Source organism: Papaver somniferum, chromosome 8 (assembly GCF_003573695.1).
Source record: "Papaver somniferum cultivar HN1 chromosome 8, ASM357369v1, whole genome shotgun sequence".
Taxonomy (NCBI): Eukaryota; Viridiplantae; Streptophyta; class Magnoliopsida; order Ranunculales; family Papaveraceae; genus Papaver; species Papaver somniferum.
The window spans coordinates 126,020,997-126,038,607 of NC_039365.1; the positions used below are offsets into that span (position 1 = coordinate 126,020,997).

The 17,611-nt window shown below is 36.2% G+C and overlaps 2 protein-coding genes across 3 annotated transcripts; both read left to right on the top strand.

The window, feature by feature from the left end:
- Positions 1–1,320: 1,320 nt before the first annotated feature.
- On the top strand, positions 1,321–3,473 carry LOC113306007. Its single transcript, XM_026554997.1, has 3 exons — positions 1,321–1,766; positions 2,143–2,515; positions 2,823–3,473. Exons 1-3 carry the CDS (start codon positions 1,321–1,323, stop codon positions 3,471–3,473), a joined length of 1,470 nt encoding a protein of 489 aa, XP_026410782.1.
- Positions 3,474–11,483: 8,010 nt separating this feature from the next.
- On the top strand, positions 11,484–16,846 carry LOC113302944 (WPP domain-interacting tail-anchored protein 1-like). Of its 2 annotated transcripts, none has more exons than XM_026551915.1 (5): positions 11,484–11,589; positions 12,577–13,029; positions 13,146–14,344; positions 14,573–14,770; positions 16,318–16,846. In XM_026551915.1, exons 2-5 carry the CDS (start codon positions 12,597–12,599, stop codon positions 16,510–16,512), a joined length of 2,025 nt encoding a protein of 674 aa, XP_026407700.1. In that variant the 5' UTR covers positions 11,484–11,589; positions 12,577–12,596; the 3' UTR covers positions 16,513–16,846. The 2 variants fall into 2 exon arrangements, with proteins under 2 accessions (XP_026407700.1, XP_026407701.1); XM_026551916.1 differs by having other exon boundaries at positions 13,176–14,344.
- The last annotated feature ends 765 nt before the right edge of the window (positions 16,847–17,611 follow it).

Below are 17,611 nucleotides of genomic sequence, written 5' to 3' on the forward strand. Positions count from 1 at the left end.
CTGGACAAGGTCCCGGGTTTTTTCTGCATTTGCGGTTTCCTCTTTAACAAAATCTTGTTGTGTCTTTTACTTTTTTATTTCCACAATTATAATTGTTTTATTATAATTAGAAGTAAAATACACAAACTTTAATTCATATTTACTTGATATCAATCCTATTGTGTTTGGTTAAGTCCGAACCTTTTATCAAGTAAACATACTTCGTTGTTGTATTGTCTCGATCTTGTATCCATGGTCAATCACACAAGTTTTCTTGTTATCGTATTGTCTCGATCTCGTATCCATAGACGATCACACGAAGTGTGAACCGATTAGTTGTATTGTCTCGACTCAGTCCATAGACAATCACTTTCGGAGAAAGGACTTATAGGTGGAAAAGTTTTAGATTGAGGTATATTTGGGTACCCTCGTCTTTTAAAGTTCAAATTGATTTTAATAGCCCAGTATTAAATGCAGAGCCTATTATTCAGTAAGTGGATCTTCATACCTCACTAAAGAATAATAAGTTCATTCTCTTAGATAGACTTACTGAAGGAAGTAGTGAAGATGGTCAAAATTTTAATAAGGAAAACTTGAATAGAGATGATATTGACTTACAAGAAGGGCAACTTGGTGTAAGGGGTCATTTTCAAAAAAGGATTGCTCTTAATGCTGTCAATGCTAATCTTCTTCCTAAGTTGACAGATTTGAAAAAATCTGCTAGAGGTACTGTTTCTTCTTCCAAACCTGAATAATGTTTAAGATAGGTATTTGGAATATTAGGGGGCTCAGTGACCCTATAAAACAGTTTGAAGTTAAAAATTTAATTAGAAATAGTGAGCTCTCTGTTCTAGGGCTCCTTGAAGAGTTAAATAAAAATTGGATAGAAATAATATTAATCCTTCTTGGAATTATTTAGATAATGATGTTGTTGATTCTATTGGTAGAATTTGGGTTCGAACTTTTTTGGTTACTATAACTTTAATTCATTCTATTCCTCAAGCCATGTTTTTGGATATTGCCACTTCATCAAATATGAATTTTGTTCTTACTTTTATGTATGGTGATAATTAATATATTACCAGAAGGAGTTTATGGAGTTCTAGTACTTCTTTTGCTGGTGTGAATAATATGCCTTGGGTTCTCTTAGAGGACATCAATTATTTACTGCATCATTCTGGTAAGGTTGGTGGGGAAAGTATTATGCCATTTCATTATCAAGATTTTTCTGATTGTGTCCATAATTATTATCTAATTGATTTATCTTTCTGTGGTTGCTTGTACACTTGGTAAAATTGTCAACAGGATGGTAATATTGTTAGATCAAAAATTGACAGAGTAATGACAAATTTGGAATGGTTACAACAGTTTCAATTATCACAGGCTGAATTCTTAGTTCCGGGCATTTCAGATCATTCTCCTGTTGTTGTTTCAGTTTTTGAAAAGAGGAAACATGGACCACCCCCTTTTAGATTTTATAATTTCTTAATGGGAGATGCTGAATTTTTAGATATTGTTAATCAAGCTTGGAAGATTCAAGTTAGAGGTAATCCCATGATCCAGCTGGTTACTAAACTCAAATTTTCCAAAAGAAGAATTATTGAATTGAAGAAAAGGAAATTTAAAAATGTTTCAGAGCAATCTTTGCAATCTAAGGAAAATATGCAATTGGCTCAAGCGCAACTCCAATCTGATCCTCTTAATCAAGATCTTGCTAGTAGAGAAAGAGACTATGTTTATGAGTATGTTAGACTTGCTAAATCTGAAGAATCTGCTGCTAAGCAAAAGTCAAGAATACAATGGCTGAACTTAGGAGATACTAACTCTTATTTTTTTTTCATAATTCTTTGAAAGGCAGAAGATCTAAGAATAATATTCTAGCCTTATATAACAGTGCAAATGAGAAATTAGAGGAGGATCAAGATATAGGTAAAGAATTTGTGGATTTCTAAATTAATTTGTTTGGAGATAATTAAGGATGGTGATTCTTCTGTGGATCCCTTTATTGATGTTAATTTTGGTGCTTGTATTCAGCAGGTTGATGTAGAAGACTTAGTTAAACAAGTTACGAGGGAGGAATGTGGAAGCTTTGGCTACTATTGGCTCTAGTAAAGCCCCTGGTCCAGATGGGTTCTCAAGTCATTTCTTTAAAGCTTGCTGAAGTATTTTCGGAGATGATTTTGTAGCAGCTGTGAAGAATTTCTTTGATAAGTATAAACTGTTAAAAGAAGTCAACAATAACTTCATAGCTTTGGTTGCTAAGAAAGAGAATCCTAATACAGTTGCTGACTTCATACCTATTTCTTGTTGTAATGTAGTGTATAAATGCATTACTAAGATCATTTCTCTTAGAATGAAGAAGGTGTTGAGTGGTCTTATTAGTGTAAACCAGTCTGCTTTCATTTCTGGGAGGGCTATTCAAGAGAACATCATGGTGGCCCATGAAATTGTGAGAAACTATCATAGCAAAAAGGGGTCTCCTAGATGTGCTTTGAAATTAGACTTGAAGAAGATTTATGACACAGTTAGTTGGGCTGTAATTTTTTGTGTGTTAAAGAATCTGGGTTTTCCTGATAAGTTTATAAAGTGGATAAATCTTTGCATCACTACTTCAAAATTCTCTATTTTAGTTAATGGTTCTCATTATGTTTTTTTTGGAGCTAAGAGAGGTTTAAGGCAGGGTTGTCCATTATCACCTTACCTATTTGTCCTAGTGATGGAAATCTTCAGTTTTATTCTCTCCCATCAAGTGAAGTAGAAGAAGTTTGGCCTTCACCCAAGATGTAAGATCACAAGTCTCACTCACCTGTGCTTTGCAGATGATGTTCTGGTTTTCTTTAAAGGTACTCTTACTGCTAGCTGCTTCCCCTCTTAATGATTTCTTAGTTAAATCTAGCAATTGTAATGGGTTAGAAATGAATAGACACAATACTTGTTTGTTTCACTCTGCTATTGATGATGCCAATCTTAATCTGATTGTCCAAGCTCTTGATTGTTTTGTTGGTGACCTGCCAGTTAGATATTTAGGGGTTCCTCTTTTATCTGCTAGACTTTCTTATAAGGATTACATTCCCCTTCTTGAAAAGATAAGAATGAGAGTTAAGACTTGGAAAGCCAGATTCCTTGCTTTCCCTGGTAGAGTTCTTTTGATTAAAGCTGTCTTGAATGGAATGGTGTACTTCTGGCTGTCCTGTTTTGTGTTACCTAAAAAAGCCATTAAAGAACTTAACACTATTTTCAAAAGATTTTTATGGGATGGTCCTGATTTGGGGAAGAGGTTTAATCCTATTAGATGGCCAAATTTTTGTCAACCTTATGATTGTGGAGATTTAGGAATTAAATATTTAGAGATTACAAATGTGGCTGCCAATTCAAGACATATTTGGGATTTAGTCTCAGGCAAGGTCATTATTTGGACAGATTCGGTTAAGGGAAATTTGATCAAAGATCAAGATTTTTGGTCTATGGAGATCCCCCACGACTCTTCTTGGTGATGGGGAAGAATACTTGACCATAGAGAATATACTAAGAAGCAGATTGGGGTTATTTTGGGGGATGGGAATAACACAAATATGCCGAATGACTGTTGGCACCCAAAGGGAAAGTTAGAAGAGTGGATTGAGCAAGATACCCTCTCCATTCTTAATTTTAATAATAATGATGTAGTGGATGATTTTATTGTGGATGGTAAGTGGGAGTTCCCTATGTTTATGGATGATGCTGTAAATGAGGTTGTGCTTCAGCTTTCAAAATCTGAATTTAATGTTACTTAGGAAGATCAGCTAATTTGGAAGGTGAGTGATTCTGGAGCCTTTTCTATTAAAGATACTTACTTTGCACTTTCTACCCCTAATGCTCATCCGTTGTGGTCTAAGTTGGTTTGGTTTAAAAATCATATTCCTAGACATTCCTTTATCACTTGGTTGGCTTTTCATAAGAGGATAAAAACTAGATACAAGCTTTTAAAATGGGGAGTTATTCAAGATGCTTCTTGTGTATTCTGTAATGCTGAGATTGAAACTGAAGATCATATCTTTCATGATTGTATGGTTACTTCTCAAATTTGGAAAGGCATTTTTCTTAAACTGGGGTTTATTAGAAATCTGGAGAGCAGCTGGGATGAAGAAATTAAATGGGCTCTTACTAATTTTTCAGGGGATAACCCAATCTCCATGGTTCAGAAGTTAGCTTTAAATGGCTTTATCTATCATGTTTGGAAGAAGAGAAATCAGAGGATCTTTCGTTCTCAATTCAGTTCTGCTGACCAAGTAGGTATTTTAATTATCCAAGATGTCAAATATAAAATGTCATCCTTTGTTCATAAGGTGGAAGATAAAGCTCAGAATAGATGGTTTATGAATAGATGACAGGTGGATTGTATTTTCAAGAAAACTGAATATATTAAATGCACTTGGTTAGGCCCTGAAGAAGATAAGGTAATGAAAAATACATATGGGTCAAAGAAAAAGGATTCTGGAGGTTGTGGTGCTATCCTAAAAGATCATGAAGGAGATGTTTTAGTGCAGTGAGTGGAGGTAGTCTTCCTTTAACTGTTATGGATCATGAGTTACATGGTGTTGAAATGGGTCTGCAGAGTGTTATATCTCTTCACAAACCAAAAGCTCATATTGCTATTGATTCAAAAGAAGTTTATCATCTATTTACCAGGCATGGTTCTAAGCCTCCTTGGAAATGTTTACACATTTGGAGGAGAATTAAGAAGCTCAAGAATACTTTCTCTTCTTTGAAGGTGTCTCATTGCTATAGAGAAACTAATAGAGATGCTGATTTTTTGGCTAGCCTTCATCCTACTGTCCCTTGGGTGGAAATTAGATTTGATGAGTTTACAGCAGATTTCAGAGAAATTTTGTCGGCTGATAAGTTACAGAAGGTGATTTTGAGAAAGAAGAGTAGTAGTAGTTAGATTGTTTCTTTAGTTTTTTTTTCTTCCTTTTATTGTTTGTGTGTGTTTTTTTGTTTGGCTTGGGTTGTGCCTAGCCCGCGGAATGTGTCAAAAAAAAAATGGTGATAAATTCATTCCTTGTTTAAACCGCACTCCTAAATATGTCGGTGGGTTGTGTGGTGTTGGTATGTTGAAAATGTTTTCTAGCCAGTCTTTAGTGGTTTGAGTTGTTTTTGGGTAGTGGATGAGTATCGATTTTTGTGTATTGATTTTCTGGCCAGCTGAAGTAGAATAAGAGTGTAGAATATTGTTGAGGTTATCACAAGTTTTTTGGTCAGCCGAGTAGGTAATAAGAAAGTCATCTACATACATTAGGTGTAGGATTGGTTGCGTCTTTGTGGACATGCTTAGGCCTTTCATATTCCCCTGGTTCTCAAGCCTTGCAAGATTTGACGACAGAATATCTGCACAAAGAATAAAAATGTAAGGTGATAAGGGGTCTCCCTGTAGGAGCCTCCTTCTTGGTTGAATGGATCCTTGAGGTGTGCCATTTACATTCACCGAGTATTTGACAGTAGAAATGCATAACATAATGTATTTAATGAACATTCCTGGAAATCCCAATGTAACTAAAGTTTGTCTCACAGAGCCCCAATCCAAACTATCATATGCCTTATGTATGTCCAGTTTTAAGGCAATTTTGGATTTTCTATAGGTGTTGAGGTTCTAATATGATAGAAAATTTCTGTCCCAATAACAATGTTGTCATGTATTTCTCTGTTCTGAATAAAAGCACTCTGATATGAACTAACCATGAATTATGGTAGAGGTCGTACTCTATCTACCATAATTTTTGAGATGACTTTGTGGACTACATTACATAGTCCAATTGTTTTAAACTCGTTTGGTTTGTTAGGGCTATCTGATTCCGGGATCAAAGTTATGTTTGTGTTGTGTGGTTGAAATGCGCCTCTAATTCTATTGTTTCAAAGAAATTGCAGACTAGAGTAATGATATGTGGTCTTGTAGTGTCACAATAAACCTTGAAGAACTTACTTGTGTATTCATCGGGTCCCGGAGCTTTTTCCGATCCAATGCTGAGAAGGGATTTATGGATTTCATCATTTGTTGGTGGTCTGGTGAGAGCTCTGCATTGAGAACTAATGATTCTAAATGAAAATCCATTGAACAGTTCCATGCCAATCATTGTTGGTGTTGCACAATATTGCTGTTAAAAGTGCTTCACAATCAATGTTGTTATTTTCCTTTGATTTTCCACCCAATTGTTGTTCTCATCTCGTAACTGATGCATGTGATTTATTCTTTGATTGATAGTTTCCTTTGTGTAAAAATTCTTGTATTCAACTCACCATTGTTCAACCATTCTATTCTATACCTTTGTTTCCAATACATGTCGCAGCGGTGTTGCAGCTTTATACGAGAGTTTCCTGTATCTTTCTATTATTGCAGCCATAATAATAGTTCAGCCCCACTAGTTGTTATGCATTTCGATTGTGCAAGTTGGATTTGGAACACAGCTTCCTTCAGCAAATCTGGTAGTCGTCCAAAAGTTTGCTTATGTCACTTTTGTAATGCTTGTGCAGTTTCCCCCATTTCGAGTTATAGGTTGCATGCTAGATACATAGCATCTTGTTGCTTCCATGAAGTAATAACCACATCTTTCATTTAGAGGTGCAGGAGCCATAAATGTTCTAATCGGATTTGTTGTTGTTCTTCTTCTTTGCATTACTTTTTCTTGCAACGTCAGTGAGGCATGATCTGATCCAATTTGTGGAGGATGTCGCATCAAAGTATGTGGGTTTAAGTCCATCCATTGTTAGGTTTCCAAACCTCTATGAAGTGTCTCCATGATAAAATTGATATCATTTTGTCTATATTTCCAAATGTACCGGTCATCTTGAAAACCTATATCAATAAGAGCAACTGAGTTAATGAAATTGCTGAAGTGTTTGACCTGGTTTTTTCATAGGTCTCCCTCCTTTCTTTTCATGTTGCGCTATGACTTTCTTGAAGTCTCCCACGAGTATCCAAGGTATACTTGGGGTTGCAATGATGTTGTTGAAGTTTTGCCAAAGGTCTTTTCTTGCTGCAGGTTGTGGATGGTCGTATATTCCAGTAAACATTCATGGTTGTAAAGATTGAGTTTGTGTTGGGCAGATATAAGCATGTAAAACTCTCTGATTAGCTAATAACACCGAGACGTTAATGTGGGTCCATATCAAGAAGATCAGGCTACCTCTGTGTCCCTTACATGGTACAGAAAATAAGTTTTGAAAACCTAAAGTAGATTGCGAAAAAGGCACGTGTGATATTGAAGCCAAAGTTTCTGATAAAAACAGGATATTAGGTTTAAACTTGCTTGTATACTCAAGCAGTTTTGAAACTGTTAAAAGGTTATGAACACCCTGACATTCCAAGCCAAGTAACTCATGCTTGGTGCGAGTGTTGGCCAGAGCCAACATCTCGCAAAGAACTTGAAGAGGATGTTGCTGCAATCTCCTCATTGAAGGAAAGATGCCAAGCTAGTTTTTTTGCTCCGATGGTGTTGTTTCTTTAGTGGTTGTTGAGAAAAGATTCATCCTCACGTGAAGCTTGTGCTGGTGATTGATATGGTGCAGCATTGGATTCTTGAGCTGGTTTGAGGACTCTTGTGCTTCTTGGTTTCCTGATTCTTGATGTTGGTACCTCAAAGGATGGTGTATTGATCTTTGATGTGTGTTGTTCCAGTTGAGTTGTCGAGGAATATTTCCTGACTTTTGTTGTTGGTGGTTGTACCGCAAAATATTAAGTATTTAGTAGTTGTAGATATCGTGGTAGCTTCATTAGAGGTTTGAAAATTCTCTTCTTATATGTTCGGAGTAGTTTCATGATGTGATTCCTTTCCTCGGGCCTGGCAATTGTAGTAACAATTACCTCCGGCTTACTGTTGATGTTATGAACTAGTAGGTTAACTTTGGCATCTTTGCGTTGCAAAACAGTGGTTAGGACTCGAGTATATTCAAGGGTGAAAAAAGCCATCATTCTATTTATGCCTGGTTTTGCTCTCGGGCTCGGGTTCAGGTATGATACCGGACCCGAATATTGACCCGCCGAATCTAAACCGTCAGGTTGGGCCTCATGGGTGTGGGATTTTTCTTTTTCTTTTCTCGTAGTTTGTTGCTTAGAGGGCTTGTTTCTCACATGTTCAGCCACATGTGTTACAAATCTGACCGATATTTGATTTGGCATAGTTGATGTGGCAGGTAGTGGTCCCAGCTGTTCAGAGTTTTGTCCAATATTCGTGATGTAAGCAGAGTATGGTGCAGGTTCTTTTGCATAGGCACAACCTTTGTTGTTCTTATTTCGCAGATGTGGTGGATGGCTTATAGAAGCAACTTTGTGGGATCTAGTCTAAGAGTGAACCGAGTTCCAAGTTAGATCGCGCCGAGTCATTTCTTCGGAAAGAAGAGTTGGAAACGGTTTTGGTCATGGTCTTGCTGATTCTGAAACCCTATTTGTGCTCTCAGTTGCATGTTTATGGTTTTTCCATGAGTCTTTTGGATCCATGGTATGGTGGTGTTGTTGTTGTTGATGGTTTTTCCATGAGTCTTTTGGATCCATTCTATGGTGTTATTGTTCATGATCATACTTATGGATTGCATGAGTTGAAGACGCTTCTCCAGCACAGAAATTTGAAATCTTATTTTCGTGCGAGTAGTTAATCCTCTGCGTCTTTGTGAATGATGCCTTGCATTGAGTCTTTCATATGGATATTTAGGGAACTTATTATTCTTCATGGCTTGTTTCATTCCCATAAAGTTAGTGCAATCCTTAAGACGTGACCTGTAAAACCACACAAAAAACAGAGTAATAGTATATTTTCGTAAGAAAACTACACATAAGCTCTTGATGGCGATCCAGATACGTCTATCTGTAAAATAGTTTCAATCCCTAATCTTTCTACTAACTCATGAATGATTTTTTCATCAACTAAAAAGCATGGTGGATTTAAAATCTGAAGCCAAAACAGTGCAAGCATAAAATAATTTTCTAAGCATCTTACAAAGACATACCGGTCTTCAAATAAAACCACTTGGTTTCCAGCTATCCAAGGTTGATTTTCAAGTATGAAGGTCTTATATTTTTTGTGTTCCATAGACATTTGAAAGACATGCAGAGTGGATCTAGTTTCCATGTGATGGCAACGCAGAGGAAACAGTCTTTTGGAGAGAGCTTGTTTTAGCTGATAAAAATCCTCATCTCCATCTAGTACTTTGAGATCCAGACAATAATCATTATGTACATGCATGAGGTTCTGCATCCTTTCAGTTAGTTGGAAGATCGGTGTAACTAGACTTTTATTGATATAAAGTGGCTCGTTGTTTGATTGTAGGTGAAGCTTTTAAAGTGACTAAATGATTCTTCTCTTTCTGAGCATGATGAGAAGGTATTGGCTTTTGAAAATGGTTTTGATGGAGGATTTCTTTTGTTATAAAGGTTGTGTCCCAGTTCGAAGTGGATTTTATAGAATAGAAGGTTTGTGAAGAATTCGAAGAGAAAGTTTTGTTTTTAATCCTTTCTTTATGCTTAGGCGAGGTCGAACTTTCTGAATGTGTTGGGAGTGTTTGGAATTTAATTTTCCATGTTGGTTTTCAGTGCAGGTAGAGTGTGTATCAGTGGTTGGGGCTCAACTTTTTCAGTTGGGTAAAGGCAAGATTGGTGGGGACTAGTAGTGAAGTAGTATCCATTGGTGGAGAGGAGGGGGTTGTGGTAGTGATATTGGGGAATAAAAAAAATTTCACAAAATTCTAAGAGAAAAAACCCCAATTATGTTTCACAAACTTAATAAATCTTGAGTGAATTAAGGTGGAAGAACAAATCTGATTGGAAGTATGATCTTCATTCCAATGTACAACAAAGACGTTGATATGCAAAAAAAAATTCCTCGACCTTAGTCAATGCGAAACGACTCTCATAGGGCAAGATGAGTATGAATTCCACAATAATAATTTTTTTTTTAAATGTTTCCTAATGAGTGAAGCTCCGAGACTCGGTGCCTTCCGAGACTCGGTGCCTACCGAGCCAAAACCAGTTCCACTGTCAACATCATTCTCAAAAATTTCAACCTTCCATATCAATTTTCAATATATCCCAGTTGCTGAGCAAAATTTCAATATATCCCTACTCTTTAAAATCCCATAAACAAGGTCAAACAAACAGAAATTGAAGTTTTTTTGAACCTTCAAATCTTGAAATCAAAATCCGAGGATTGAGAATTCGGTTAGTTTGGGTTTTCATTAAGATATCGTTTCAATTTTTATGATAATACCAAACTCAAGTTGAAAGCTTGAAAACAAGAAAAATAAAAAAGAGTTTAAAACTGTAAAAAATGGATGTATCAAACAGTTTCACAAACTTAAAATAACATGATTGTTAAAGGCGGAATACCAATATTGCTAAGGAGGATACTAATCCAGAGATCTATCGACTATAGTTGTTTCGATTTTATATGGATTAGTACGTACCTTAATGATACTCACTTTTGGAAATTGTATAAAATAATCCCAATAATATTTCTAACGTGGAAGAAAACTAAAATGTATACTTTTGTTTTTTAAGAAAATTAGATAGAAGTTTAATCGGTCGCTATGATAATAATAATGCAGAAATAATCACATATGACTTTCCAGATAAACCAAAAATCGCAGACATAACTTGGTAATTTGTATCTCATGTTAGGATTTACACCAAACCAAGAGTTATACCAATTTATGAAGGTGATATTGGTTCCAAATTCAGTATTGTTGTTACCAAACATCCTTTGTCGGGCATAGATAACAAAGAGACATTTTGCCAAAAAGTGTTTCATAATTTCCTCTCCAGAATTACAACAGTTGCATATATGATCAACATCGTTCAGAATGCTAACAGTCTTATCACCATTTGGGGAGGATTTCATGAGCACATTGTCTCAAAAAGAGTTTAATAGCAAAAACATATCCATATTCCAAATCTTATTGCAGTAAGTATGGATTTAGTTTGAATATCGTTCTTGCACTTGTTGTCCATTTTTTCCTTACAAAGGAGGTACTTAACAGTGAAATCTCCTTTATCAGTCAATTCCTAGATAATTTAGTCTTCCTCCTTGATATCGAGGTTGGTATTTCTAATAGCCAAAATTTCCTCATGACTGAACCAAATATTCCGTTTGCATCGTCCCACTCACTCCCGATAAAGGTGCTTCACAGGAATAAGATCAGTTAGGCAGAATTAAAATGTATCCAAACAATGAACTTTTATTTTTCTTGCGAGGAAGCTGGTAACGCATTAAATAGGCTGTAAAGCCGGGAGAAACCAACAAAATCAAAGCCAACAAACCCCTTCAATATCGTGCCACTAGCACCCAACTAAAAAAGTCTATAGAATATCTGTCACACGTTTGACCAAGGGTCAACCTCCAAGAGTAATAAACCACATTCTTGAGATTCACATCTTCATACAAGGATGGAAAAATCAAAGGCTTAGATCTAAACTACACGAACTACTTAACTGTCAACCTGAGGTGGTATCCAAGAAGTTTTTTCTTTTTTGAGGAGAATTGCCTAATATAATAATAATTTTTCCCTCGTCTTCTAAAACGGCAAGATTCATCTCTGTTGTGAAAATCATAAAACGAAATTCTCTCTGCCCGCGAAATATTCTCAAAGGTACGAATTAGTTTTCTGAGTTTCATGAAATTTTAGTGTAGTTTGCAGTAATTATCTTCTTAAATTGACCTATTTACATCAGAATTGTGCTTAATTTTGTTTAATTCTCACTTTCTTGAATATGAATCTCAGATTTCTTGACATATATGGTTGCTTAAAATTTTAGGGTTGTCATTTTGGTATGAAGGTCGAGAGTGGGATTTTTTTTTTGTCTGAAATTCCTAAATTAGATTACCAATCAAGCGAACAAGAATAATCCCAATTATTAACGATCAGTGTAGGAAACTATATGAAAAGTGGTTTATTGAATTTACTATCCTTAACTTTTTGAACGCTTTGATGAATTCTGAAATCTGTACGGGAAGTGAAAAACTAATTTCAATCTAGTTGTTTTAAGAACATAATATTAGTGTGGACAAGATTTTATAGTGAGAGAACTTGAATTGCTTGTGATTTGACTTCATTATGAGGTTGGGTATATGATTTAGGTGGATTTGGGATTGGTTACTGGATTGGGGTTGTATAAAAGAGTAGTAAAAGCTCATTTGGATCTATAGATATATTGGTTTCTGCATAATAGTGGAGTAAGTCCAATGGTAACGTAAATTAAGGTTGTATATCAAAAACAAAGAAAAAAAGGTCTTGTCAAGTTGTTCGTTTTGTCCTTGTGCTTAGACTAAAATTTGGTTTTATTTGTCCCTTGATCATATCCCTTAATATCTCTCGGAGTTAGTGTAGTTCATATTGTTGGAGTTGTTTTATAGCAACATGATACACGAATTCGATTCATTATCATCTTTTCATACAACAAGAATTTATTTATTTTTCCCTTTAGGAGCTTGAACTGCCAATTTCATTAAGGGAATCATTTTCTTTTAAGATGTTGTTATAAAAATTTACATGTCGAGTAAGATAATTCTAGTATTATTAGCAATATCGATACAAGTGATCGGGATGCTGAGTCAGATAATTACGTGCATGAAATAGTTTCTTCTACTGGTGAGGGGATGAGGGAGTCAGTCGGTGCTGGTGAAGTTTTGACTAGGCTGGAACTTGATTTAGCATATTCAGCTGAGAAGTTGCTGAATCTAGACATCCTTTTGATGCATGTATCTGCTAAAGAAAGTGATTACGAGGCTTTGACCCCAGAGGACGACAGTGTCTGGGCTGATTCTGCTGCTGACAAGGGTCTGCAATTTATTCTCTTGTCCGGTGTACTGGATACAGAGGTGAGGGAGATTCAGAGTTTCATGGCTTCACTCCAAACTGAGATAGTGTATGCTCGCCAAAAAGTATGTTCTTGCGATCGTGACAATGACTCTTTTGAGGAGATGGAAGAGAAGTTGAAGGACTTAGAGAAGTCATTCAAGCAGTCAGAAAACATAGTCACGGATATGAGGCTGCAGTCTGCCAAGTTCCAAAGGATCATATTATCTTTCGGTGAGGAGGAGAACTGTAAGTTGTAAATTTCTTCGTCAATCCTAGGTTCCTAACCTGAAAAATTGTGTGATGGATATAGAAGGTTTAATTGTTCTTTGGTGCATTCATCTTGACAGGGAATAACAGCACGGATGCGTATTTTGCAGAAAATGGTCAATTTTCCCCTACAAGTACAAGATTAAAGATGCAAACTGCTGAACAACAAAGACATATTTTAAGAATGCTGGAGAAATCTCTGGCAAGAGAGTTAGATATGGAAAAGAAGTTATCAGATTCAAGAAATAGTGAAGAAGAATTACGTAGAAAGCTACACACAGCAGAACATGAATTATTATGCATAGAGGAAGCAGCAGAGGTTAGCTTTGAGAGGTTGTTTGAGGCGGAAAATGCTGCAGTAGTACTGATGGGCATTTCAAAACAAATTCTGGGACAACTCCAACTCCTTCAGTTCAATATGAATGGTTCAGTTCAACGAGAAGAACAGATGGGGAATGAACTTGCAAATATAGTGGAGCAGTTGAAAACCCTGGAAATGAGTAGCTCGGAGCTTGATAAATCACTTTCAATACAGACTAACACTTCAAAAATCAGCTTGAAGGAAGCTGAAGAGAAATATAATCGTGCTGATTCTGAAGCCCTCGCTTTAAAGGAAACGGTACACACGCTTGAGGAAAAGGTGAAAGAATCTGAAATTCAGCTGGAAAATGCGAAGGCTTCCATTGAAGAAAGTGAAGAGCACACCCATGAACTATGTGCTGAAATCACTGAAATGGAAAACCAAATTGAGGATCTGAAGAAAAATATCTCAGGTGTGGAGAGTAAAGCCGAGAATTTAGAAGCCAAGTGTAAATTGTTATCAGAGATTAACTTGGAACTTAACGAAGAGTTGGGTTTATTCAAAAATAATGTTAATAATACGGAAAAGGTGAGCTCGCTAGAGAAGCAGCTGAATGAATCTGACATTCAGTTACAGCATGCTAGGGCATCTGCTGAAGCAAGTTATGAGAAGCAGAGCATGTTAAATTCTGCAATCAGAGATATGGAAGACGTAATTGAGGATCTGAAGTCGAAGGTTGCAAAGGCTGAAAATAGGGCTCTAAGTGCGGAAGTGAAGTGTACCATGTTATCTGAAACTAATATGGAACTTAATGAAGAACTGACGTTTTTGAGGGGTAGAACAGAATGTCTTGAGACATCCTTGCATCAAGGTGATGAAGCAAAAGCTGCAACAGCAAAAGATATAAGTATCAGGACAAAACTAATTACTGACCTGGTGTTGCAGTTAGCGTTTGAAAGGGAGCGCCTGAAAAAGCAGGTTTTTACCTAAATTTTCTTGCGTATTTCATTTATTTCTTGAACTTAACCAACTTCATTGGGTTTACTTTCCAAGCTGTAATTCTTTTTTTCAATTTTAAATTTTCTTGTTCAGCATCTTTCATTGACTGAATTTGGTTCGCTTGTCGACCTCTTTATTGACAGGAGAGGCAATAGTGAAGCCGAAACTTTGTTTTTCTGTCACCCTAATTATTCCTTTTAAATGCAGATAACTTCATTAACAAGAGCAAATAGGGTCTTGGCTGAGAAATCTTCAGAAAAAAAGAATGGTTCATCTACAGTTGCAAGCCATGCAAAAAACAAAATCGCGGAAGAACCCTCTCCGATGGAAAGGGTTGGTGATGCAACTAGATCCTCCAACACATCCGAGGAAGAAGTACCCCAGTCTTTTGCAACCCACTATGAGGTAGGTTCTTTGTTCCATTTATTTGCTTTACAGGTGAATTTCAGATCTTGGCAATGAGCAACTGTCCTTAAGGATGCCCTGAAACCCCTTTAAGTATTGTCAAAGATATGGATCAGCTTACTGAACTTGCCTTTTTTGACATACATGAAAACTTAAATGTGAAGAAAACCACAGAAATTTTTAGTCATTTCATATCGTTATTCGGCCAAATACTAGGTCTGTTCAGGGATCCTTATTCTTATATCATGTTTAGTAAGAGAAACGGTTTCCCCTTCCCCTTGCGGGACTTCCCTTTACCCTAGCCCTAGGTAGCTTCCCGTTCTTGCTTGTCAGGTATTAAAACAAAGGCTGTTTTGACGTTAGCTTCCCCTTTTGTGAGTATTTGGTTTCTGGCTAAGATGCCTCCAACTCTCTAATCTCATTATAGCCGGGGATAGTAGATTATAGCTAGTGCCTGCTTGCCTATCCTTTGGACCTTTCTATATTCAATGAGATTTTATTGAGAATCTTACAGAGTAGCCACCTATCGCTCAACTTTAATCTCTTTCATTTTCCTGACTCTCAGTCAGAGTGGTTCTGGGTCTAGAATAATCTCAATCAAGGTTGTTAAATTTAGTATCATACTTTAAGAATCGAGTCGTTTGTTGATTTGTGAATGGAAGGTTAATGGTAAATCTCTAAATACACATATCCATATTGGAATTATAGATTAATAAGTTCAATAACAGTGGTTGGGCACTTAATTAAGTGGACATGGCTCTTGAGTTCGAATTTTGTGATCTTGCGCGAGTCAAAATGTCTTCAAAAGTTTATTTTTAATAAAAATCATTTGGAAAGCACAGATTTAGACTTGTCTAACATATGAATTGGTGGGGATCGCACGAGTCAAAATGTGAATCGTAAGATTCACAGTAGATTCCATTCATAGTTGGGATTCAAATTGTTTGGGAAAGTTTTGTAGCGAACCGTAAGAGTCAAATTGTGAGTAGTAAGATTTGAAAAATTATGATCTCAATTCTGACAATTTTATATTAGCAATTCTGGATTGAGTGGATATATTTCCATGCTAAGTAGACCAGTTTTGAGATATAATTTGAAGGTCGGCAGATTAGCCGCTATAGTTAATGATATATTATATGTTTTGTTTTGAGAAAGAAAATGATCAATTTCTGTTTCAGCTTAAGAAAAGAAGGGTCTGTTTCTCTCCTATCCATCTCACCTCCCAACACACGCACACACCACCTACCACCCACCCACCACAAACAATGTGTAAATTAATTGGTTGTTTCTATCAGGTTTTCTTTTAAATTTATAACATAAGATGATCCTGTGAGTAGCAGTCTAAAAACCTATGTTTTTCCTAGAAAATTTGTTAACTGCTCCTTATATAATAACCAGAGCTCCCCCTAGATTGCTTAGGAATATTAGTGTTGTTTTATTCTGCATGCATCTGTGTTTTTATTACATTTTGTTGCAAACCGAGAATTAGTCATACTTTAACAAATCGTGTGCCCATTTCTCTATTCTTATCTTCTATAATTTGTCAGGTAAAGGAGCCATCAGTCTCTAACACTGGAGTTGTTGAGCCTGTTGTTTGCGAAGAGGATGATGATGTTATCGACACTGTTAGGACAATAGATGCAACTCAGCATAGCTTCAAATACTATCTCCTGGCAATTCTAGTCTTCTTTATATCAGTTTTAGTCGTTTATCTCTCTCAACAAGAAAAGGGACAGTTTTGAAATATCTGGAAAGAATTTATCATCTGCATATCCTATGGAATATACAGAAGTTTCACAGAACACCACGGTAACATCTCGGTATTGATGGGTGTCTGCGCTTTTTGGTTACTGCACTGTCAAAAAATATCCTTTTCTTTTTTGTTTCCCTTTTTCGCAGATGTTTCTTTGCTTTTATGAATAGAAAATTCCAGAATGTATGATGTAGGAATTTTCCAATTTACAGTAGCTCATGTTTTTCTGATGTAGTTTGTAAGATAAGCAATTTCTTTTAAATCCATGTTTTCCTGTTGTAGTTTGTATGATGAGCAAATTTCTATTAAATTTTTTCTTTTAATCAATTTCTTGCAATTTCAATTGAACGTTTGAAACATACTCTTAGTCATGGAGTGCTATTTTAACTTGGGAAGTAGCTCTGTCTAGGACTACCTAGTCATGGAGAAACCTACAATTCATTACAATTACATTATAGTGAGTTCAATTTTATGGCACTTTTAAATGCAGGAGCCACCACTGGGTCGATGTTACCCTCCCAGAGCTTACAAAAACAACCATGACAGGGTACTAGCTAATCTTTTTTTTTTAAGCGAGTTGATCTTCTAGCGATTGAACATTGATATTTTTAGGAGGAGATGATATCCAGACTTCGTTCATTTTCTCACTCTTGCTGGTTTAGAAAGAATGTCAGCTATGTTGTTTGCTCTAGAGTCTAGATGAGTAGTTGTAGCCTTATAGGGTGTCGATAGTTTAATAGCAGTTGTATATAAGGTGTCGATAGTTTAATGGCAGTTGTATATGGATATATCTTTCCGGTCTCATGTATCTTAAGAAAATAAAATAGAAGTGCGTAGTACTACGAAAATAAAATAGAAGTGCGTAGTACCACGACAATTGTCTAACCTACGAAAACCTAAGCCCTCCCCACCCCCTTTAACAATGCGCCACAATACATTTAGCTTTTACGCATCATCAAATTCAGTTCATGACTCATGAGTTGTCACGTAAAACGAATGCGTGCACGCGCCTCCACTCTCCGGTCTTCACTTTCCCATTTCTCTATCAACAAAATCTTCAAGGACATTTTAGGTATTGCTGAATTTAT